This window comes from Serinus canaria, chromosome 17 (assembly GCF_022539315.1).
Source record: "Serinus canaria isolate serCan28SL12 chromosome 17, serCan2020, whole genome shotgun sequence".
Classification (NCBI taxonomy): Eukaryota; Metazoa; Chordata; class Aves; order Passeriformes; family Fringillidae; genus Serinus; species Serinus canaria.
Window position 1 is genome coordinate 5,886,049 of NC_066330.1, and position 23,003 is coordinate 5,909,051.

Consider the following 23,003-nt stretch of genomic DNA (forward strand, 5'->3'; position numbering starts at 1 on the left):
GCTGTCCCTGGTGCTTGCCTGCCTGACCTCACCAGCAGGACCTTCTCAGCAGGACGCCATGCACTGCCAGGGCCATGCAGCTGAGCCCACCCTGGCAGGCTTGTGGCACCCTTGGCATGGGGAGAAGACAGGGAGTGAGACCTTACAGACCTTTATTGAGGGTGGTCCTGCTTGCCACGGTCCAGGGGAGCTGCCAGGGCAGCAGCTGCTGCCAGGAGAGGAACCCTCTGGGGGAAGGACACTGCCACCACACCTGCCTGCTCAGCCCCAGCCTGGCTGGCACATGGAGCCCTGTCCAGGGCAAGAATCCAGCCAGGACTGAGAGCTGTGATGGGAACCACACCCAACACTTCCCTGGGATCCAGGACATCTCACCACCCCCTCAGCTGGGTGGGACACAGGGAGCAGCACTGTCCCTGCACCCTCTGCACACCCAGCCTCATGGGAGTCCCTCTTCAGAAGAGCAAGAGCCCCCAGCACCATGATTAGCCCTTCCAGAAGCAAATGGAGAAGGCAAACCTGTTCTTTCCAAGCCCAAAGTCTCATTTCTCTCCTTTCAGACTAGAATCAAAAAAACCCCACAAACTGTAGGTAAACTTTTAAATAAAATTCCCAGACTACTGGGCCGAGCCAGAGCTGAAGGGAAGGAGTGCCCAGGGAGTGGGCAGGGCAGCCCCAGCTGGGGAGCAGGTCCCTCAGCAGGGGCTCTGGTCCCTCACTTGATGAGCCTTGGATGAATCCTGCTTCTCTTTGGTCAGTGAATTGTAAACTACAGGTTTAGTCTCTGCAGGAGGGAACGTGGGAGCAGCTCAGTGCTGGGCACCTTGGAGATGTCTGCCTGGAGCTGCAGGAAAAGTCTGTTCCTGGCTATGATGCTGCAGCGTGGGCATCTCCTCATCTCCTCAGCTGGGCCTTCAGTCTGATTTCTTGGTATGTTTCCTGCTCTTCCACATGACAGACATTATAAAAACACCTGCCAAGACAGAGAGAACCAATTCAGGTAGGAAACTTTTAATTCCAGGCACTTCTACAACACCTGGCAATGAGAAAAAGAATCTCATCAGGGAGAGCAAGAAAATTCTGCTGTCCAGAGGCTCAAACAGCCAAAAAATCACACACAAACACAGCCCCCGTGCCAGGCTAAGCTGCAACAGTAACCACAGAGAGTGTCACACATTAGCTAAACCCCTAGCAACCTTCTTCTCTCTTCCTAATTTAGAAGTTTCTAATTAGAACCACAGAAATAACTCTCACCTATAAATAGCAGCAGCAGCAGCCCGGCTGCCACAGGGATGATAACTGCATATTCCCGAGGCAGGAAGAACTGGTGGATCCCATGGTCGCTGTCCATGAAGGGCTGCAGGGACACAGAGGGGGGTCAGCAGGTGGGCACAGCACCTCGAGTGCAGCCTCCAGGTTTTGGGAGAAACATGGAAATGCCTGGTGTGAGATGGCTAAAAAAGGGTGCCCAGACCTGCAGGGGGCTTGGCCACAGAGACAAGAGTGGGTGGGCAGTGAAGGGTTTGGTGTTCAGTGGACAATGAGAGGGGCTCTGGGGCTGTCACAGGGTCCCACAGCCCCGGGGAATCGGGGTGGGCAGAGCTGCTGGGGCAGAACAGAGCAAATCCCTGTCCTTGTCTCTCTGCCCTGCAGAAGGGAGCAGCTGACACCATGCTCCGTGGTTATCCCAGCAGGATCCCTGTGCAGAGGCCGTGGAAGGCTCTGGACACTAGGGAGCACTGTGAGGACTGGAACGCTCCTACAGCTCTGGGAACGCCGGGAGCACTGACACGGATCGGGCAGCAGAGTGAGCAATGCAAGAGGGGAATTCAAACCCCTGGAGTTGGACGGGAAGCTGGTGGGAGTTCAGACATTAGTCCAAGGCTGAACCTGGCCTCTCACACTTGGAAAGCTCGTGGGGAGGAGTTTCTTTCCGGGGAGAAAATCACCAATGACCTCAGCTGACGTGTCCCAAGAAATGGGCAGCCTCACTTTCCCAGAGCCCTGCAATCCCCAAACTCTTGTCCTCCCTATCAGATTTGTTAAGATTTGTCTTTCTATATCTCCCTCTGTCATCTCCCACCAGAACCAGGAATCTGGGGGATGTGGACATTGACGACTACACCTCCATCAGGGCCAGGCTTCAGCTCTTCCCAATGGCTCATCCAGCCCTGTTTGGGTCAGCCAAGCTTGGAACAGCAGGTGGGCACCACGGTCAAAATTTGTTCCTGCCCAGGCAAGGCCAGGAACACCCAGATGGGACATGGACAGTGCCAGCACACAGAGGAAGATGCACCCTAGGATTTTTACCCCAGAAGTCAAGAGTCCTTCGGGCACACAGACACATCACCACCTGAACAAAGGGCGGGGAAAACACCTGAGTATGGAGTGACTGGGCTTATACTGGCCAGAGGAATCCCGTACCAGTACGATGATCCAGACGGTGTAGTAAACAAAGAGGACAAGGCTGAAGGCGACCAAGCCAAACCCAACCAGCTGGTCCGTCGCTGTGGCCTGCAAAGGAGAGATAGAGCGGGATCCCCACGCCTGAGCCCGAGCGGCTCAAGGCTCCTGCGGTTGGGTGCGTCACCGCGGGGCCGGGGGGGCCAGCCCGGGGCAGGGGCACCGCCAGGCATGATGCACCGCGGGCGGCAGGGCCGGGCCGTGCCGCAGGCAGCTCCCAGAGCCAGCTCACACACCGCATCCCAGGGACCGCTCCCGGGCGGCGGCCGGGCCCAGTCTCTCCAGTCAGGGAATCTGGCCAGGGCTCCGGGCCGCGATTCGGCCCAAGCCCCCCGTGCCACTGGGCCGAGCAGGGGCCGGGCCGAGCAGGCACCAACCCTCCCTCCCCCGCCGCACCGTCCCGCTCCGGGCCGGGCCCGCACTCACCATGGCGCCCCGGCCTCCTCCCGCCGGCCCCGCCTTTCCGGCGCGACCACCAATCAGCGAGCGGTCCGCCAACCCCGCCCCGACAGCGGCCAATCGGAGACGGTAGGCGGGGCGAGTGCCAGGCCCCGCCCCGAGCTCCGTCACCTCCCGGAGCCACGAAACGCCCGGGAGAGAGCGGCGGGACCGGAACGGGACCGGAACGGGACCGCAGAGAGCGGCGGGACCGGAACGGGACCGCAGAGAGCGGCGGGAACGGAACGGGACCCCGGGAGAGAGCGGCGGGAACGGAGAGGCGGGGACGGGGCGGGCTCGGGGGCGGAGAGGATGGTACGGGGGAACGCGCTCGGCCCCCCGTTAATGGAGGGTTCCTTGCCTTCCTTGTCTCAGCTGCAGGCCCGAGACCCTTGTCACCGCTCCGAGCTCCTGCTGCTCCCGTGCCGTTGCCTTCACCTGCGGACGGGGCACGCTGGTTGCATCCAGAACCTGTGCCCGGGACCTGAGGTGGTGATGGATCCTGACACCAGCTCCACTCCTCGGGACACTGACATCCCACGCCCCAGCCATTCCTCCAGACAGACCCGGGGGCAGGGGGACTAAAGGAACAAGCGAGACCAAAGAGCCAAGAGACAGCCACAAAAGATAGAATAGAATCTGGCTGCCTCCCCTTCCTGAAACAAGGGAAGAGGGAAGAATGTGCTTGGGACTCAAAGGTGCACTGACCTTTGTGTGGCCGAGGCTCTGGGAAGGTGGAAGAGGCAAAAGCTGCTTCCTCCCAGGGCTCCTGTTCCCCTCCAGCCCTGTCAGCCATCAGTGATGAGTATCTGGGCACTGAATTTGGCTCACCCTCCATTAAGGGGGGGAGTGAGCCTGTGGTGGGCAAGGGGCTATTCAGGCACAAGCCCAGAGGATCCAGAGATATTTATTCCTCGTGCCCTGCTGGGCTGTGGCCCCAATCCCCCAGTGAGCCTGGTGAGGTAGGCCCAGCAGAAGAGGCACTTTAGGCCAAGCCTAGGCTGGGACAGAGGACAGGGCACTGCTGGTGACTCAGGCAGGTGTCACCTTTTTTGGGATTGCTGCTTCCACGGGGTTTGTGCTGTGCTGCCCTCTCCAGCCCCCTTCTCCATCTCCAGGGAAGGGCTGGCAGGGATCTCTGCTCTCAGCTGCCAGAGCAATCTGAGAAGGCAAAACCAAACTATTCCAGGCCTGAGCATGCCCTTCTCACCCCACAGCATTTAAAACAAGAAACAGAGCAAGAAGAATCAGTGTGAAGTACCAAAAAAACCTTTATTTTTCCCCCAAACCATAACAACATTTGACATTATACTGATTTCCTCATATATTTGTTATTTCTCTACATTAGGAACCAGATACAGAAAATACAAACACGATCTGTTGAATCAAAGACGGCACAGCATTCCGTTAGAAAAAGAAACAAAAAAAACTAGAGGAGCAAGATAGAAATGGTGAAAAATAGTCATTCCCTCCAGCCCAAACTTTCCAAGAATCATCATCAAAATAGAGCAGTGGAAGTAGCTTCTCTTTCTAAACACACTTCTGCTTTAAGACAAAAGTTAGATTTATCTTTAGATTTTCAAAGTAAAAAAATGTTAAACTATCTTTCAAGCAATTTTGGAAGTTTGCATAGACCCATTCCCTTTCCAAAAATATCAGCCATCTCTCTATAGAATCTGATACAAATCGAGTGCGCCTCAGCCAAAGGTCACCAAGCTCAATTCACTTTCAAGAAAATAAAACATGATCTCCCCTTCCCCTCCCTCCCCCCACAAAAATATGGGCTCTACCATTATTCCATGTGTTTGAGGCAAGTTACCAGGCTCATCCCTCGCTCAGAGCTTCATCCCAAAATTCCTTTTCCTTTCCCAGGTTTCCACTCCTGCTGCTCTGCAGGCAGTGGGATCGGGGGGTGCAGGGAGGGGGCTGATGGACACAGCTCTCAGCAGGGAAGTGGGGGGAATTCTGCATTCATCAATCCCTCCCTGCAGCCAGGAAGTGGCTTTTCAAGGACAAACACCTGCAACCAGGCAGAGTTTGTAGGAACTTGTCCCTGGGGACTGGCCTTGTCCAAAGGGCTCGGTCACCAGAGCAAGAGCTCAGCTAGAGACCAGGTGGGGCACAGGGAGGGGCAGGAGGGGTGGAGGGGGGTCTGCAGCCCCCAGGTAAGGCAGCCAGGAGGGGAGGGGGAGCCCCTCACCAGGAGGGGTTTAACTGTGGTGCTCTAGCGTACCTGGAGTGAGGTTTTCCCAGAGGTTCCTGGCAGCAGTGCAGAGACCAGCTGCACTGCCACCCGCTTAAAAAGAAACAGCAACAACAAAATAAATAAAAAGTCAACCCCTCCTATTCAGATGAGAATGAAATACTATTTCTTCAGACCTCTACCTGGTTTGGAACCCTCTAAAAACTGAAGCAAACGTTTAAAAGGGCTTGTTAACCTTTCTGCAGGGGGCAAAGTGATGTGGCAATGAGGGGGGGAGAAATCACACGCCTGCTGCCCATCACTCCAAGGGTCAGAACAGCACGAGGCCCCCATTTAAAGTGCTGACCATACAAAAGATGATGATGAGGGAGCAACATCCTTCTCCTCCCTTTTCCCATCACAATTTCCAACTGAAATCCATCTCCTTCACCAAGTAATGACTAAGCCTATTCTTCTGGACACTCAGTTTTATATTGGTTTTAAAAAAGGAAAAGAAGTTAGTTAGTAAAAAAGTTACACTGAATTTCCTAATGCTTTGCAATGTGCTTCCACCAACTAAAGGTCTAGAGACCAGGAGCAGAGCCCACCATGTTTTGCCTGATCCCAAGACTGAAGCAGAGAGCCAGCTCTGCTCTCCAGGGCCAGCCAGGCATGAGTAGCCCTGCTTGTCAGCATCAGAGACCCAGGGGATGCAGAGTCTTGCCAATAAGGTTCTTTTACTTGTTTAAGCCACCTCTGAATCCCCTGAGAAGGGGAACAATGTGGGGAAGAACATTCCCCTCTAAGCCCCCCTGAAATAAAATATCAATGAAACAATAATGCAGTCAAAAAACACCAGCCTGCTGGGTTTGTATAAAAAAAGAAATCCATAAACTTCACAACAAAAAAGAATAACCCAAAGGAAACTAGCCAGCGGTTTGGGTCTGAAAACTGATTCACTTCTTAAATGTTCAAAGTCCAACAAGGAAGAGGCAGCAGGGATGCCACAAGGAAAAAAGTGCTCGTGAGATGCAGCTTCCTGAGGCAGCAGTGAGTGTGTGGGGCCAGTGACCCCCACAGCCACCACCTTGGGTGCCCACAGCTGCCTAGGGACTGCTGGACACTGCTTGTGCTGGATGCACAGCAGGAGCTCTGCATGGGATCTACAAATAGGAACAGACTGCTCCTTTCTCCCTCCATGTCTGCTCCTGGTCCCCCAGCTGTGCTGCACAAGGCTGGATGACCAGGACTACTTTTACTCACTCAAAACCAGGGGCAGGAGAGCTAAAAAGCCACACAAAGATCAGAATCTGTGGAGGGACTAATGTGTAGACAAGTTATCAGAAATGCAAGCAGTGGCGTGCCAAGCCACTGGAAGAGAAGCCAAAGACATGCCCAGCTTGGTCACAGTGATGTGATGGAGCAAGTTATGCCTCTGCCAGCCTGGGAAGAAGAGACCAATGCTCTCAAAAGCTCAACTGCTTCTTCTCTTGCTTTGCTGGGAAGATATTCCTGCCTCTGTCCCACTGATTTCGTGACACGCCGAGCTGCCAGTGCCTCGGAGCAGCCGACTGTGGCCAAGAGAGGCCAGAAGAATGCCCTGGGATCCCAACTGCTCTGACAGTGACTGCCATTGTTTCTCATGGGAACAGAAGCAAAGCAGCAAAATGAGCAGGGTTTTAGCCTCTTTCCTGGCTTATGCTTGCTCCTTTCAAGTGCTGGTTGGATCTGATTTCCTGAGGGGCTTTGTTGGCCCCTGGGGAGCAGCCAGACCCTGGGCTCTGCAGGGCCATCCACAGAGAGGCAGAACAGCCCCTGCTGCCCGAGCCTCCTTCTGCCCTCACCCTGACCTGAGCATGGTCAGGCCAGGCCTGGCTCTCTGGCACTGCCCCAGAGAGAAAGACAAGCAGTTCTCTCCTTCCTGCAGACACGTGGCACCCCAGGAACAGGGCAGGATGCTCAGCAGCCTGCAAGTGAGTGCCAAACCTACCCAGGCTGAATGAAGAAGAGATCAACATTAAAAAAACCTAGCAAGTGTGAAAGAGCTTTTGTTCTAAACAGTCTCAAAAGATCCAACACTTTTCCCCTACATTAACCAAACCAAGGTGTTGTCTGTATCCCCTTTTTACCCTAATCCAAATCTAATTCCCTTTGAAGGGAAAGGGTGGAAAAGATGCATATCCTATATGTGGTCTGTCCAAACACAGAAAGAAGCCTCTTGACTCCAAGAGAAAAACCATCAAAACAGAGTAAGCAACTGTATAGTTTTACCACACTGCTGAGCACCCTCCCCATGCAGCATCCTTAGCAAGAAGGGTAAAAAAAAAAAAGCTAAATCAAGGCCCTTTCATTCCTTGTTTCTCATTCTGCCAGATTCCCTTTTCCAGCAGCTCATCTGCATGCATTCTGGCCAAAGAGACCACAGTTAATGCTTTTTTTTTCTCCTTTAAAAGAGGCTTTACAATAACTAAGAATTTGAACAACGTGATCAGTTACAAGTCTTTCCTTGCTGAGCAGAGTGAGTGTGTGCCTGTACACACACACACACACACACAAGTGCCAGAGGGGAGCCAGGTCCTGGAGAGTGGAACTGCTCCAAGGGCATGGCTGCTGAGTGCTACCACAGAACACTGGCAAAAGAGGAATGGGCACTACACAGAAATAGCTTATCAGCTGAGGGGCTCTGTACAGGGAGGGCTGCAAGCACAGCCTGCTGCTGGCCCACAGCCTGGGGCTGCCCAGATCCTCGCTGGCAATTCAGCTGCCAAGAGAAATCTCCAAGTGGGAGCTGAAAGGGATCGACATCTCTGCCACACACTGCAAGGAAAAGTGTCAAACAACTGCAGAAACCAAACCCAAAGAAGAGCAATTGAAAGATCAACCAGAAAACAGTTTGAAGCCTTGTCAGAAGAGTTCATTCACCACAGAGCAGGTCAGAACAGCTGCTGTGGCTAATGCAGCAGCCAACACCCCTTCTACCCTTGAAGGCAGAGACAGTAGCTTCTCCCCAGCCCCAAAAGGAACCAGCACGGGCACAGGTCTCTGCTGACAAGGCAAGAAAGGCCAAGCAACACCAAATCCCTTACTGGCCCAGGCCAAGAGAGGCAATTGACATCACCACCTCAACAGAGAGACCACTGCAGTCAACTGCATCCAGCTCTGGCCCAGGGAAGGGCTGTCAGACAAGATTCTTTTCACAGTCCAAGAAGGGCAGTTCCCTTCCTGAGCCAGTGAAACAAGAACAAAAAAAAAAAAAAAGAAAAAAGAAAGAAAGAGGCTTTGTATTCCAAGCTCCAACTGGACTATTTGCTGAATTAGTCCAGCAAACACAGATTATACTCCTGGAATTGTGAGTAGAAGCCTCCTCCAGGTAAAATCTTTAAGCTCTAAAGTGCTCCTGCTAATGCTAGTTGATGAACACCCCCTTCCATGCCCAGCAGTGGAAGGGCTGCTGCAGTCAGTGGTGTGATGAGCACTCACATTTAACCGTTCACCAACTCCCAGCTGGATTGCAGTAGAGTTTTCTGAAATGCACTTTTGGGAAGTATTTCCTATGAGAAGATGTTGTTTGGGGACGTGAGGATAGGAAGGTGAAGTGTACACCACAGCATACCTTGTTCAGTAAAACCATTGCCTTGGGAGGTGATGTTCCCTTGCAGAATCAATGGAATAAAGCATCCTGCAAGTGGCCATGTCACCATGTCCCCAACAAGCAGCTCTGGGTTTGGTTAGAATGGTTTTCCCCACCCCCAGTGGTTTGAAGAGTTCACAGTGGTATAACCCAATGTTTTGGGGAGACAGAAACTGAGAAGTCCCCTGCTGCAAGTGAAGGGTGGAATGAGGGATGCAGATGAGCAACATCCTCTGGGACTAGCCCAAGGATAAGCCCCACAGACACCTTATGTCTGAGCAGGAACAGGGGAAGGCATGCACTGGAAGGACCAGGAAGCAGAGAAGGACAATGCCAATGCAGGGAAAGTGCATGTTCTGGAGTGGTCTCGGAGTAGTTCTGCAGTGCAAACATACGGGGAGGGGTGTGGAGAAATCCCTTCTGGAATGCTGCATGAAGAGAGGTAAAGGTTGGCATCCAGGTGGCAGCAGACTGGGTAGGGGGCCTGTGTCCAGCAGCTCTACCCTGTTCTTCACATTTAGTGGGTTTCAATCACCACTGGCTCGTAAACTCCAGATGAGACCCTGGGGAGGCAAAGGGGGAGAGGGGCTGGTTATTTTCCAGTCATTTTAGCCACCAAGTTGTGATTCAGTGCTCCCCACTCTCAAACACCATCTTCTAAGCCCACTCAGAACACTGCCAGTAACGAGTCAGCCTTGTGGGAAGTCAGTCCTTGGAATACAGAGGGGACAAAGAGGTGGCAAGTCAGCAACAGAGCACTGGAGAGAGCTGGGTGTGACACACAAACCCTTCTGTACAGGACACAGCAAAGGGGGAGTATTCTATCCAGAACACAGCCAGCCTGCCTGGCTTTGCTCTGCTCCCAGTTTTGTTACCAGCTCGATACATCTTTGTATTACCATTACTGCTCTTTTTAATTCAATGAAAAGATGCAACAAAGCCTCAAACACGACTGGCCAAGAGCTGTACTAAGTGCTATAGTGGCAAGAAAAAGTTTTATTGCTTCAGAAGGCTTTCATGAGAGAACAAGCCCTCGATGATTATGGAAGAGGCAGGGAGAAGGGACAATAAGAGGAAGGGAAAAGGGACAATTAACCCCGCTCTGCTGCAGTTTTGCTGCAGGCCAGCAGGAGGCAAAGCTCCCTCCTTCAGGAACAAACGGGAACCAGCCTCTACCATTTTGTCCTTTCACTCCTCACTTCTGTTCCTGGATCTAACAGGATCCCATTATCCCTCTGAGCTCCTGCTGAGAACTGCACTCATACTCCAGTGCAACTGCAGCCTGCCACCAAAGGGATCCCAGGGCTGGTAATGTGGGAATAAAGCCACCATGTAGCACATGATGTTTGGAAATCCCTCCTGTAGCAAAAAGAGGAAGTTTCCTAGGTACAGAGCCCACTAATCTCTCTGGGGCCCCTCCGGCTGCCAGCCTTTTGGGAAACCTACCTGTTTCCCAGCTGAATACCACTCAGCGTAGTTGTTCCATCTCTGCTCACAAACAACCTCAGGTTACTGTCTGCAGATGGAAAAGGAACACAGACATCAAAATCCAGAACTGCTGAGGCTGCCAGGAACTCCCCTCCCAGACATATTATCAGCATAGAACAAGTGTGTCTCAGCAGATGCACATCCACACTTTCTGGTGGTGTTCCCACAGTCATGGAGCCCCTGGGAACCCTTTCCTTGCTCCAAAGGGGAGCCTCCACCACATGCAGCTTTGGAAGAATAAAGGCAGAGATATTAATTCAGTCATACGCCTCCAGCTGCCTCTTTTAAGGCAATTCCATGGATGCAAGTTCTTGGCCAGCTTATACACATCTGAATAGATAAGATGTGGGGCCTCACACTGCTTTGGTAGAGTCACTGGAGGAGAAACAGCCTGTTCTGCTGGTGAGAGGCAGCTGCATTCAGTCTGGTTCTAACCCACACTGAGTGAGGTAGAACTCCCCACATGATAAGAGAGCTGCCATGTGCAACAATTTAAGGTGACTAATGGTAAATTAATGAAGCACAGATAACAAGCTAGGCTCAAGTCTAAAACTTAACAGAAAACCTCAAATTAAAAAAAATCAGATTAAAAGTCGTTTTCTGTGCTAAACTAGAAAATGAAACTGAAAACAAAAGCAGTTACATTATTAGTTTTATCCTGTGACTGCAATGGAGAAAACTCCTTCTTAAGCTCTCCAACAGCCCTGAACACCAGCACATGATCTGTAGAGATGTGCTGCTTCCCTCCAGTTGTGTTCTCCTCTTTAGATAAATTCCCTTGGCCTGACCCTGGACAAAGGCCACTAGAGCTGTGCAGACAGCTGATGCAACTGATCTCCACTGCACTGAGAATCAGAATTTTTCCTCTCTCTCCCCGCATGTCTGGGCTACTATTCAATCTCTGCTGTCATGTGTGGAACAACAGCAAGTGCTATCTTTAAATACATGTGCAGCTCTCAAACCCACATGGTTTATCTACCACAGAAACACCCAGAAAGCACTGAAAGCAAATAGCTGTCAAAAGGAGAAGGGAGCCCATGGCAGATCAGATCTGACTGTAAACACTTGGCAGCCCTGCAAAAGAACAACCCAGACATTCCCTCTGAGGCTTCTCCTCTCACCTTCAGTATTGCTGACATCTGTGAAGTCCTGGCTCTGCATTATTTTCTCCACTATATCATCAGCATCGATCCTGGTGTCATCCACTCGGGTTGGGTGACTCTCCATTGAATCCTTTTTCCTCCTGGCAAGAGGCAATCCAGGAAAAACTTACTCAGCTTTTCAAGACACAGACTTCTACATACTGCCCTGCTTTTCTTGGCCACAGCCTCCTCCTCAGTGGCCACAATCTGTTCCACTACTGCCTGAAGACAAAGGAGCAGGTTCTGTCTCTCCTTCCCAGAGAAAGGTCTTTGCTCCACTGTTACTCACCGGGGGGGTCTGTCCAGCAGGAGGGGTGGTCTGGGGGGCCGAGGTGGCTTCTCCAGTTTGTGCTCCCTCTCCCCCTCAGGGTACTCCACGGTCATGCTGAGCCCCCCGGAGGCGCTGCTGCTGGTGGACGTGTTCCGGCGGTGGGTCAGGTCGGACATGCTGGAGGAGCGGGAGTGCTCCGTGCTGTAACCTGCCAACACAGGGTCACAGACCTCAGCTGCTGCTGCTCCCACTCCTGGCAGCACAGCCAACAGCCAGGGCAGCTCCACAGCAGCACTTCTGATCCTGCACACAGAAGTTTAGACACCTGCAGAGACTGAACAGGAGGCTGCCATTACAGAGCAGGGTGAGAGAGATGGCTGCAAATCACTCTCACAGGGGCTTGCTGCAGGAAGGAAAAGGGATGGCAGAGCTGTGGGGATCAGTGGTTACCAGAGATCTTGGACTGCTGGCTGGCATAGCTCGAGTTCCGTGAGTGCCCTGAGTGGAAAACTTCCTCTGGGCTGGACAGGTTCTGATCCGACTCTTCTGGGACACCTGCCAAGGAGAAGGGGACACTGCTTACACCATAACCACTGATCAGCTGAGAGTGAAGACTGATCTTGGAATGCCAGATCAAGGTAAAGGGCAGTCTACAGGCCACAGCCCTGCTGTAAAGGCCAGCATAGGGCTTAGAAACACCTAGGGAGTAGGGAAGACCATAGTGAGCTGTCAAATTGTCACTATTTCTATCCAGCACACGAATTTACAAACATCTCTGGGGGCTTGTAGCATCTAGAAGGACAAGCAGTGCCTGAAACTATCCATAGTTAAAAGTATCAAGCTAAAATCAAGTAAGCATCAGATGGCCACTGGCAGTAAAGTACTGCAACCTCTGGGTGCTTCTGTTACCACCTTTCCCTTTCTATTATTTGTAAGAGAGCCTATACCATTTAAATAATCTCTGATACAGACACTTCAGCATAAGCCCTTCTCCTTTGTTAGCCCTGCTTGTCTCTCTTGCAGGAAGCTTATCCAGAAGTGCACAAATGTAACACATTAGCCAGCTTTTTAAGAACACCACTTGCACCACGTGCTCTGTCAACTGAGGGGATGAGGCTCAAGAGCTATTTTGGTGCAGTGTATCTGCCTGCACATTTGGAATGTGCTGGGAAGGAAAAAAACTGATGTGAAAATGCAGTGCCCTTGAAAACAGGCTCATACAGAAGGCAAAGAACTGCATCAGCAGCTGGAACAAGGCCACTAGACCTTAAACCAACCTCTAAAACCTTCAGAGGAACTTTTCTAGAAGATAAGTCTGAGCAACAGAATAGCTGAGTGCAGAACAATGGTAAGTATCATTGAACACAGTGGAAAGCAGGGATGAGTGCAATGCATGAATTATTAAATCCCCAGCAAAAAGAACAAATTGCTTTATCTCCACTATCTGCCATATGCACATGGCAAATATTCAACCTTCCCCTCCTCAGTTACATTTAGATGGCTTTGTTATTCTCAATATTCTGAATGAGCAATGGGGTTGAGGATGGGAGTGGGAAAACATGAAAAATTAAAGAGTTTCTGTGCTTGCAACTGCTGGGAAAAACAAAGGAGTGTCCGGGCACAGCCATGCATGGCATGGCTCCGGGGGGGCATTCAGACCTGAGCTGAGGATGGCAGTTCTTGGCTTGGCCTGGCGCAGGGAGCCAATTGTGGAGGAGCTGCTGCTGCTGCTGGTTCCCTCGCCCTTGCAGGTCAGCTGCAGAGTGGAGTCCTGCCCTGGGATGGTGATGGACTTGGCAGTGGAAGGAGGCCTGCAATCAGAAGGGAAGGAGGTTACAGACTGCCAGGCAGGGAGCAGCCATCATTCTGTCCATCCCAACCTTCTCAGCAGAAGGAAGCTGGCAGCCCTCAGACCAGCAGCTCAAATGGGATGTTGGGTTTTGTTTGCCCACATGCAAGACTGGTGTCTTCCCTACCCTGGACTGCATTACAAGAAAAACCAAGTTTTTGAGGTAAATTAAGGCAAAAACGGGCCATTAATTCATTTATACAGGACAGCAGGCTCAGAACTTGCAGTGTCTTCCAGGACACCATCCAGAGCTGCCCTTTCACCCCCAACATGTGTCCACTGGCCAGCTGGCTTCACAAACAGGAACCAGTTTGCTGTTGTCCTACTCTCAAGTCCAGCTTCCTTTCTCTTACACCTCTTTGGCCAAAATGAAACCTTTTATCCCAGCAACCCTGTACCCTTATGAGAGCACTTTTACAACAATCAAATAACCTTTTCCTTTTTTAACTGACTATTAAACTCCTTTTCAGTGAGACTAAAGTGTTTTTCCAGCTGTCAGAATTATTTTTCTGGTTATTCTGTGAGCCTGCAACATCCCTTTGTAAATGCTGACTGCAGGGTAGATCTGTGAGTGCCTGGAGCCCCCTCCCTTCCTGCAGAAGTGCTTTTGGGTGGAAGCCACAGCATGTGCAGCGTGGCAAAGTGAATATTCCTGCTGGAGCCCTAACCCCTCTGTAGCCTCAAGTCTGAACTGGAACTAAAGAATCATTTTATGAATTTTAAGTGAGGAGTGAGAAATAAAATCTTTTGTCTCTCTCAGAGCTTTGAGGGAAGATGTTACATGAGAGGGGATCTTTGCAGTATTTTGGAAGACAGAATATTTAATGTGGGCAGCTGAATGGCTATAAAGCTTTCAGGAAACTCACAGCATGCCGTCACCAGGAAAAAACCTTCCCTAATCACCTTATCAGTGATTTGCATGCACCCAGGTGCTTTGGGGACTTAACTTCACAGGTTTTTAAGGCTTTTACAACCTTAAGCAAGCAAACTGTTCCTGCAGCAGCTGTGGGAGCAGCCCCTTGGTCTGTCAGCTCAGCTGCTCTGCCCCTTTCAACAACCCCAGCAGGAGAAGGTTCATAGAGTGCAGCAAAAAAAAAAAAAAAAAAAAAAAAAATCAGTGCTTGGAAGTGATTTCCCAGCACAGTTTAATTCCTGCCTAACCCTCTAATGAGTGTCATTTACCAGAAGCTCTACTGATCAAGGACTATTCCACATGCAAAGTTTCTATTTTTAGATATTTGCACATCATCAACATAAAAGGGAAAAGTGGGAACGACTGCAAAAATCCTTCAGGAAAATTAGGTTTGACTTTCAGACTGAACCTACTTACATTAAATGGATATTTATATCCTATTCTGTGTAATTTTCAAGCATTCTAATAGTGGGATACCTGCTTCCATTGCAAAGGAGCAACAGGTATTTTTGTAAGACGTTATTACCAGACATCCCAGTATCCTAGATTTAGAACATCTGTTACTGCTATAAAGTTATGGTTTAAGATACTCAAAACTTCTATATTACACTTTCTTCTGAATCAGAAATTCTTCAGAATCAGATGACACTGATGTTGGGTTCAAAAGCATCAGAATATACTGCAGCACTATGAAAAGCCACTCACAAAACAAACCTACCAAAAATTATGCAGCATTTTTAACAAGAATTTGAGCTAATTTATGCACTCCAAGCTAGCTCCTAAAATCAGATCTACAAGAGTTGGCCTCAAGGTAAAGCTTTCTTCTCTCATACTGTTGGGAGAGAACATGAAATATTCCTTTGGGCACATGGCAGCCCTGCTGTGCAGTCACACACCTTCCAGCACACCACAGCAGGGCTGGGACTGTGATGCTGCACTGTGGTGGGAGGGAAGATGTGGCCAGGATATTTGTTGAATCACCAACAATTCTTTAAGCAGCAAAACTGCTCCCCAGCCTAACTGTACTTATTCTTTCTATCATTATGCATTAAAAACCCCCCACATTACTGCAATTTCTCTGCTAATTAATACAACTTGTGAGCCCTGTAGAAAAAAAAATTAAAATGATTCAGCCTTGAAGTATTTTTGTTGCTGTTTCAATCTGAGATCTTTATCCCCCATGGTATGTGCTGAAGCGTGTCCACTTCCAAGACTGTTCTCTTTATCGACCTTTCTCCTCTTGGAGGTCAATGAAACCAAACCCAGAGCCATGAGAAATTCCATCCTTTATGCAAAACATGAAGTTTGTTTTCCAAAATTTACTGGTTTCTAAAACCTAAGTTGCACCAGCAGGGAAAATCCTGTGCACAGCAATAATCAGAGCTGGGAAAGCCAGAGCAGAGAACAAAACAACAGCACAGGCTGGCTCTACTTTTCTGGTTGATTCAACCAGTTTTACTGTACTTCCCAATATCAAGGGCATCTTTTCCCCTCCCTTTATCAATTTTAGTGTCTGCCCAGAATGGGGTACAGCCAAGAACTCACGTTTTGAAGCAGGGGTCCCCAGAGAGCAGGGACATTCCGATTGTGACCTGGAAAGGGGACATAAGGCACATCATCAACCATGCTGCACTGAGCTCCTCACTTCACAGCAACCAGGAGCTCAAGGGCTAGGTGTAAAGATCAGCCAGATCTAGCTCCTTTCCCAGGGAAATCAGCTTCAGGGATTTAGCAGAGTATTTCCCTCCCTGCCCCAAATCCCTGGCATCAGTAACTCCAAGTGGCAGTGGCTCAGCAAGACACCAGCTGGGCCATGGTGACAATGCCCTGTACCACCTCCCTCCCTCCTGTTCCTGGCTTTTTTGTCAAGGGTCACTGCTTGGCCAAATCAATGCCAAATTATCAAAGGGCAACTCTGATAATGGGAAGCTTCCCAAGTCAGTCTAGCAGCACCAGAGCCAAATCCTGTCTCTGTACATAACAGGACCTTCTCCCAGGCCTGGCACTGCACTGTGATCTCCCCAAAGCCCTAAACAGGATTTCTGCTGTGTAGGTTCTAGCTGTTGTACCTTTAGGATGGAGTTGTCCTGTCGGGTATTCTTAGTATCATATCCTTCCAGCAAGCAGCAACGCACAGTGGATCCAGAGCCTGCAAATTCTGCCAGATTGAGATCAGCAAAGCCCAGCTGCAGCCAAGAAAACAATGGAGGGGAAGGTGAGAGAACAGACATTACTCCATAAAGGGATACACAGTGTCTCACAGACCAAAGGGAGAAAACAGGAGCCAAGACACAGAGTGGTGGCTGTGAAGATTCCCTATTCTTGAGGACGGACACGGTCACATTCCTAATCCCAAGCTGGATGGACACTTGGAGGCCTTCAGGAAGCCAAGCCCATGTGGGGGAAGGATGTACAGTAGTGCTGGTGGCCAGGACAGTGTTAACCAGCCTGCAGCCCTTACATAACCAAGGACATGGAAGGCACTAGGTCAACAATGTGGAAAAAACCAGAATCACACATACACAAACATAAGGCACTCTTTGTATCGTGCCATCCCAGAATGCAGTGGAGCATGTGAACCAGGAGATGAAAGGATATTGTTACAGGGGAAAGTGACACCATCCTGAAAAAAACAACAGACTATGGGCACGGGGAGCTGGAGGCCCAGGGCCATGTGGCACTGCCTGTGCCTCACCCCTCAGAGGCAGCTGCTGGGCTGGGCAGCTCCTCCTCAATGCTGCTAAGGTTTAACTAGCAAGGGGTTGGTTTGACAGGCAGAAGGAAAGAGAAATATTTGGAGAGATTTAGTTATGAGCTCTCTAAACCTTCTCTAACAAATGGGAAGCAAACAGGGAAGGTGACAAAGCTGAAGATCACATGCATTTTCAAAAAGGGCACCGATCCCTCCAGAGTAAATACACACAAAATGAAGAGCACCTTTGTTTTCCTGCCCTAATCCCTGGTGTATTAACACAGTGTTTCAAAGAAAAAGTTACAGCTTGTTTTATGCACAGCTTTAGGAACAGAAGGCAGTTGTGCCCCATCTCATCTGATCAGCAGGACATGCTGTACTCGGTATGTGGCCAAAGCATCCAGGCGTGGAGCATCTGCGTCACAGCAGCAGCAGGTCACCTCCCAGGGGAGCAGTGAACACAGGTGGAGCAGCAGCAGGTCCTTCTGTGCTCTGCAGCACATCCCTTCTGCCCTGCTGCTGACAGCTGGATGACAACTGAACGGAGAGCCCCAACAGCAGCACCATCCTATGGAATTGTGGTGCCCCTGTCAGCTGAGGAAGCTGAGTACCAGAGTACCAGAAGTTGAAGTAGTACCAGAAGCTGAGTACCAGAGTACCAGAACAAAACAGTCACTGCCAGAGGAACCCTGGCTCCCACTGTTCCAAGTCAAGAATCACAGCCTGATCAAGATACATGATTGAGGGGGAAACAGCAGCAAGATTAATGGAGCTGTTTCCTTCATCCCATTCTCAAAGGGGAACTTTTGATGGCAAATAAAAAAGTGGGATATAGAGGGAACCTTTTATCAGTAAAAAAGAAGGAAAAAAAAATAACCTTTCTCCCTCTCTTCTCACTTAAGACTTCCTTAAATGCAAGCGTTTCTTCAGCTCTTGCTGCAGAAATTTCTGTCTCTTCTAGCAAGGGCTACGCTGTTTGCTAATTATTCACCAATAAGGAAAAAATATTTATCTCTTAGAGATAAAGAGGACAGAGGAAAGCCACAGAGGGGGATGCAATCCATCACTGTGACAAAGACACAGCACCACCACACCAGGAGAACAGCATGGCACAGGGGTGGCCCAGACCCAGATCCCTCTTCCTCCACCACAGCACTGAATTCTGAGAGGAGATCAACACTGGAGCACAGAGTGTGGGAGAACCCTCCAGCAGCCCACACGGCATGCTGAGGTCAGAAGCTCTTTCAGGAAGCAGACTCCCAGTATATAGAGGAAAGATCCCTTAACAAAAGGATGTTTTCAGACATAACCTTTCAGAATAGTTTCCTCAGTTTTCCAGCCAGCTGATGGTGTTTCTTCCAGCTCAGGGAAAGAGTTTCTGCTTTATCAGTCCTTCCTGTCGTCTTCCGCTCTGTCACCCCTGACACAGAGGTGACATTCACGTCAAACCCCAAGGTGTGCAAGGCACTGGAAACTGCCTGGAGCACAAACAGCCCCATCACCCTCAGTCCCTGCTGGTGGGGAACCAAGTACAGAGGGCATTCAAAGTTTCATCTTCCTCTACATCTGCTGCCGTGACTGGAGAAGTTCTCAGCTGAATTAGGATAGTTTAAAAAGGCGGGGACTCGTGGTGTAAAATGGGAAAACAGCTGCAAGGACATGCACCACAGACTTCTGCCAGAAACATTAGGAAGACCAAATCAGTTCTGCCATGAGAACCTGAGTGGAACAAACCTGGTCCACTGGGCAAGATTGCAATCACTCTTGTTTGTTGTGACATCTCTCATTTCTGAGCTGCCTCAGATCATCTTCTCAGAGAACACATCTGTCTTTTTCACAGGAGAACAAGCAAGATACCAGCCAAGAGACAGCAAGTACTTGAGATTTGGTCTCCAGTTCTGGGCTGGAGGAAGTCAGTCCCCTTTAAACACCACTAAACACAACTGGAGACTGAGCAAAAAGGAAGTAGGTTAGAACATGACCTGAATAAGGTCTCCAGGATAAATCCACCATAGAAACATGCCTTCAGGCTTCCTTTAATTCTGCCTTCCCAAATCCTGCAGAAAGCTTGAGAATGGACATTGCAGGAGGCAAAGGCTGATCCATTTGCCATGTTTCTTCCTCCAGCTATGCTGCTCTCCCTGGACATGCAGTTCTGCAGAATGAATAATCTTCCCACAGTGTGAATTTAGTGAGAGACTGATGGCCTTAGAGACCATGTCCTGATTAGCAACAAAAACAGAACAATGCCACACTGCCTTCTCCCACCCAGCACAGCAGAACACAGGAGCTGGTGCAGTAGACCTTTCACAGCCAGTTGCCTCCATGGCCTCAGAAAGGACTTTGATGAGAAGGAATTCTTACATGGCTGTGTGTGACCAAAGCATCTGTTTGTTAGAAGCCAGCAGCAGTGACTCATTTTCAAACAAACATCATTTTGGGCATTGTGAGAGCTCAGCTTCTAAGCCAACATTGTCTCTTGATCCAGCACAAGGAGAAGGGGGTGGCCCATTGTCTGTCCCATAGCACAGGGAAGAAAATACAAGGAAGAGAAACCAAGACTAAGATCCCTGCTGAACTGTTTGGCTTTTGCCTTGGTGTCTCCTGTGCTCTGGCAGGCAGTGATTTCTGCTGAAGGCTCCTGCCTGCTCTCCTGAGGCAGTGAGGTGCCTGCCCCAGCTGGCTGCTGTGCTCTGGAGAACAGAATTGGAGTCTGTTTCTTTATTAGAGACATGCTGCCAGAAGCCAGAGAGTTCACATCTGACTCAGAACTTCCCCAAAGTTTGAGGACATGCAGATCATCTCTCCAACCCCCATCTCAAATCCATATCCAGTGCAATCTGGATCCTGTCCCAGCAAGTTGAGTTTCTTGGGAAATCTCTTAACTCAGACTTAAACTAAGAACTAATGAACATCTCTCCAGATTGGTCCCCTCAGCAACCACTGGTTTCTAATGGGTGTAAAGCACTAGCAGGAGACAAAACCATCTTCACTCTGCTACATTTGCCCTTTCTATGCTCTTACCTTTGAGTAGGTTTTTCCGCCCTTCAGCTCCTATATTGGGAAACAAAACAAAACAGGAAAAGCAGCTATTATATGTGCTGGGGCAACAGGGGGAAAGTCATTACTCAGTCCTGGATTCTGCTCTCAGGATTCACAAGCCTCTCTCTCAAGGGTTACCACCACCTTGGCTGCTCCCATCCTCCATCAAGGACTCTTCTTGGAGAGAGAGGCTCCGTTCCAGCATATCCTGTCCCAAACAATCTTTCCTTCCCAACCACAGTCCACATAATTTTTCTTGCTGCCAAAAAGCAGCCAGTAACCAGCTGCCAGTACACCAATGGTGGTGTTACCTTCCAGAAGCAAAGCTGGATGCTCACCTTACGGACAGACACTCGGCAGATGCAGGGGTCCAGGAGCCCTGTGGCAGGGTTGGCACTCATTTTACACACAAAGGTGAATTTCTTTTTCCAGCGGACACAGTTTTCCTGAACTTCCTCTCTATAAGAATGAGGGAAAAAAAAAATTCAAATAAAGGTACAAAGCCAAATCAAGACCAGCTATTAAGTATCTTTTTAAATGACTGGCATCCCAGCCCGTAAAGATCCTCTGCAACAGCTTGGTTCACCTGAAACTGAACCACACAAAGGTGTTAAGTTAGCATCAAGCTTTTCACTAGTCAATACAGATAAAATCCACCCAGGTTACAGAAATACTAATCATCTCATCAACAGAATTTGCCTTTAAAACTCTCACAAGCTCTGACATTTCCTGCTCAGCTGGTTTAGCTCATTCACCGTCCGGCCTGCATGGAGCAAATCTCCATACCTGAACTGGGCTGAAGGTTCACAAGCTTATCTCCCTCCAGCATGTCTGTTTGTCCAGCCTCTGCACAGCAAAGTGCTCTGTGTCCTGGATTGCCTGTCCTTCCCTGCTCCTCGGGCTGGCACTAAGCCAGTGAGGATGGCCAGCTTGAAGGAGGACAAAAACACGTGTGGGAATGCTCCTGGTGCAAGCAGACAGGGTCACAGCAAGCTAACGCTGTGCTTCAAATCCTGCAGGGGCTCAGCCAGGGAAGAGGGGGTTTTGCTTGCACAGCCTCTGAGCAGACCATCCTGATCTCCAGGCTGAGTGGAAAACACATGGCTCTGGCATAGCCTGAGCCTGCAGGAGGAAGAGAAGAAGCCTTCCTGAGTGCAGGAATCACTTCAGCTACAGCTCTGGCTTCCACACAGCCCTCAGGGGAAGCTGGATTTTACAATTCCAAGGAAGCTGGTTCAAAGGAGCCTGGAAACAAGGTGTGTGGGTCCTTCCACGGGGCTCTAGTTTCCTACTGAGCCTCTACAGGACCTGATCCATTTATGGCTCAGAGCTTGGCCCTCAGCCAGTTCAGTTCTCAAAGTAATGAGGCCAGGGGAGGAAGGGAAGGCACTGCTGACAACTGTGAGCAAGCAAGTCTGACTCTTATCTCTCCTCCTAGCACAGGACAAAGGTGCAAGGGCAGCTGATAAACTGTTTGCTTTAGCAGGGAAAGGGAGGTTTCCCACCATCTGACTCAGGCCAAAGGGACTGGTGGCAAAGGGGAGAGTGATCAGCTTTGGTAGTGCCTCCTCTTCCTGGGAAGGAAGGGGAACAAGCTGTAGCTCACATTCCATTAGGGCAGCCTCGAGGTGAGCCCAAGAAGACAGATCCAGGGACTCAATCCTGAGCCAGGAGGTCCCTGCTGGTCCTCCAAGACATTCTGTGGGACCAAATGTGCCAACCAAGGGAGACACAGAGAATAGAAAAGGAGTAGCTGACAAAAAACCTGAAACCTGTAATCCTCTGTAATGCAGATAAAGGCTGATCATCCCTGTTTAAAACAAGAGAAAACAGAAGGAAACAATTCCTTCAAGGCAGAGAACTTAAATCCCTTCCAGACAGAACTCAGGCTCACTATTGAAGTCAGTAAAAAGTGAGACATCTAAGTGCCAAGAATACCTTTGAATCCAGGATTATTAATTCAATATAAGCTCTGGTTCTCATTACTTCACTCAGCTCACCCCAGCTCTCTCAGACAGGAGGAAGAAACACATCCAGAGGGATTAAAAAGGTTTTGTCTATAATAAAACATTCACCATGCCAGCCAAATTAGGCATGTTACATTTCAAATATGGGTGCCTTAAACCTGCCTCAATAATAATCATCTTTAATGACCCAAAATAAGGAAAAACTCAAGATACAGATGAGAAAAGGTATGGCAACAGAATGGAAAACCACCTGTGAACACATACTTCAGGAACACAAGGCAGGTACAGGGGGATGCAGGAAACACTAATTACTTTAGGAGCATTACAGTCACCTTTGGAAGGAACTGCTATTTTCTAGAAAGCAAGGCTAATTCTAAAGCTCTTACTGACACCAGAGCTCCAAGGGAATTCTGGAAGGCAGCTACGAGTGAAAGTTGTTCAGTCAGACAGCAGCACACTGGAGCACACCTTGTTCCCAGCCCTGATCAGAGCTCTAACTCCTGCCAGACAAGAGCATTCCTGGGATGCTCCCTCCAGCTCCCAGAGCCCATACCTGGCTCCCACAGCTGCAGGATCCTCAGTGGGATCCAGAGCTGCTCCAGCATGTGAGTTTAGTTTCCTTACTCAGGAGTTCTTGCTCCTTTTACAATGCAGCCATGATTAAGCATCTGCTGGATGCTGCTAAGTCCAATGAAGGCTAATTACTTCCAAACGTGGTAAAAAGTACTGATTAGCAATAGAGAGCTCCATGGCTAATTTGCCTTTAGCCTAAGCTCCTCTAACAGACATTCTGCTTCTTATTAAGGATGTACATTGGCTTTCCAGAACTGCTGTAGATACCACACAGTGCAAGGGATTAGGAAAAGGATTTGGGGGTGTTATGTTACCCACAGCACTGTGACCATGAACCTCAGCTGCAGGTGCA

General features: G+C 49.7%; 2 protein-coding genes across 3 annotated transcripts in view; both read right to left on the bottom strand.

The window, feature by feature from the left end:
• Positions 1-135: 135 nt before the first annotated feature.
• On the bottom strand, positions 136-2,989 carry DPM2 (dolichyl-phosphate mannosyltransferase subunit 2, regulatory). The gene is made up of 4 exons (XM_030232165.2): positions 2,890-2,989; positions 2,425-2,514; positions 1,255-1,357; positions 136-973 (listed from the first exon to the last, which is right to left on the bottom strand). The coding sequence occupies exons 1-4, from the start codon at positions 2,890-2,892 to the stop codon at positions 915-917; spliced, it is 255 nt and encodes an 84-aa protein (XP_030088025.1). The 5' UTR covers positions 2,893-2,989; the 3' UTR covers positions 136-914.
• Positions 2,990-4,148: 1,159 nt separating this feature from the next.
• Positions 4,149-23,003, bottom strand: part of EEIG1 (estrogen-induced osteoclastogenesis regulator 1) — a 37,004-nt gene continuing 18,149 nt past the window's right edge. For both annotated transcript variants that reach the window (XM_009093494.4, XM_018917799.3), the window contains exons 3-12: positions 20,450-20,570; positions 20,094-20,123; positions 16,447-16,563; positions 15,923-15,969; positions 13,275-13,426; positions 12,066-12,170; positions 11,634-11,823; positions 11,324-11,445; positions 10,161-10,230; positions 4,149-9,277 (exon numbers count right to left, since the gene is read on the bottom strand). In XM_009093494.4, the coding sequence (XP_009091742.1) occupies positions 9,232-9,277; positions 10,161-10,230; positions 11,324-11,445; positions 11,634-11,823; positions 12,066-12,170; positions 13,275-13,426; positions 15,923-15,969; positions 16,447-16,563; positions 20,094-20,123; positions 20,450-20,570 (1,000 nt within the window). In that variant the 3' untranslated portion in view covers positions 4,149-9,231. The remainder of the gene's footprint in view (positions 9,278-10,160; positions 10,231-11,323; positions 11,446-11,633; positions 11,824-12,065; positions 12,171-13,274; positions 13,427-15,922; positions 15,970-16,446; positions 16,564-20,093; positions 20,124-20,449; positions 20,571-23,003) is intronic.

What these genes read in the sequence shown, in the direction of transcription:
- DPM2 (XM_030232165.2), bottom strand. An exon ending in CCGTCTGGATCATCGTACTG is followed by an intron (nt 1,358 to 2,424) that starts GTACGGGATTCC and finishes GTGTCCCTGCAG; the next exon opens with CCCTTCATGGACAGCGACCA. An exon ending in GCTGCTGCTGCTATTTATAG is followed by an intron (nt 974 to 1,254) that starts GTGAGAGTTATT and finishes CTGTCTTGGCAG; the next exon opens with GTGTTTTTATAATGTCTGTC.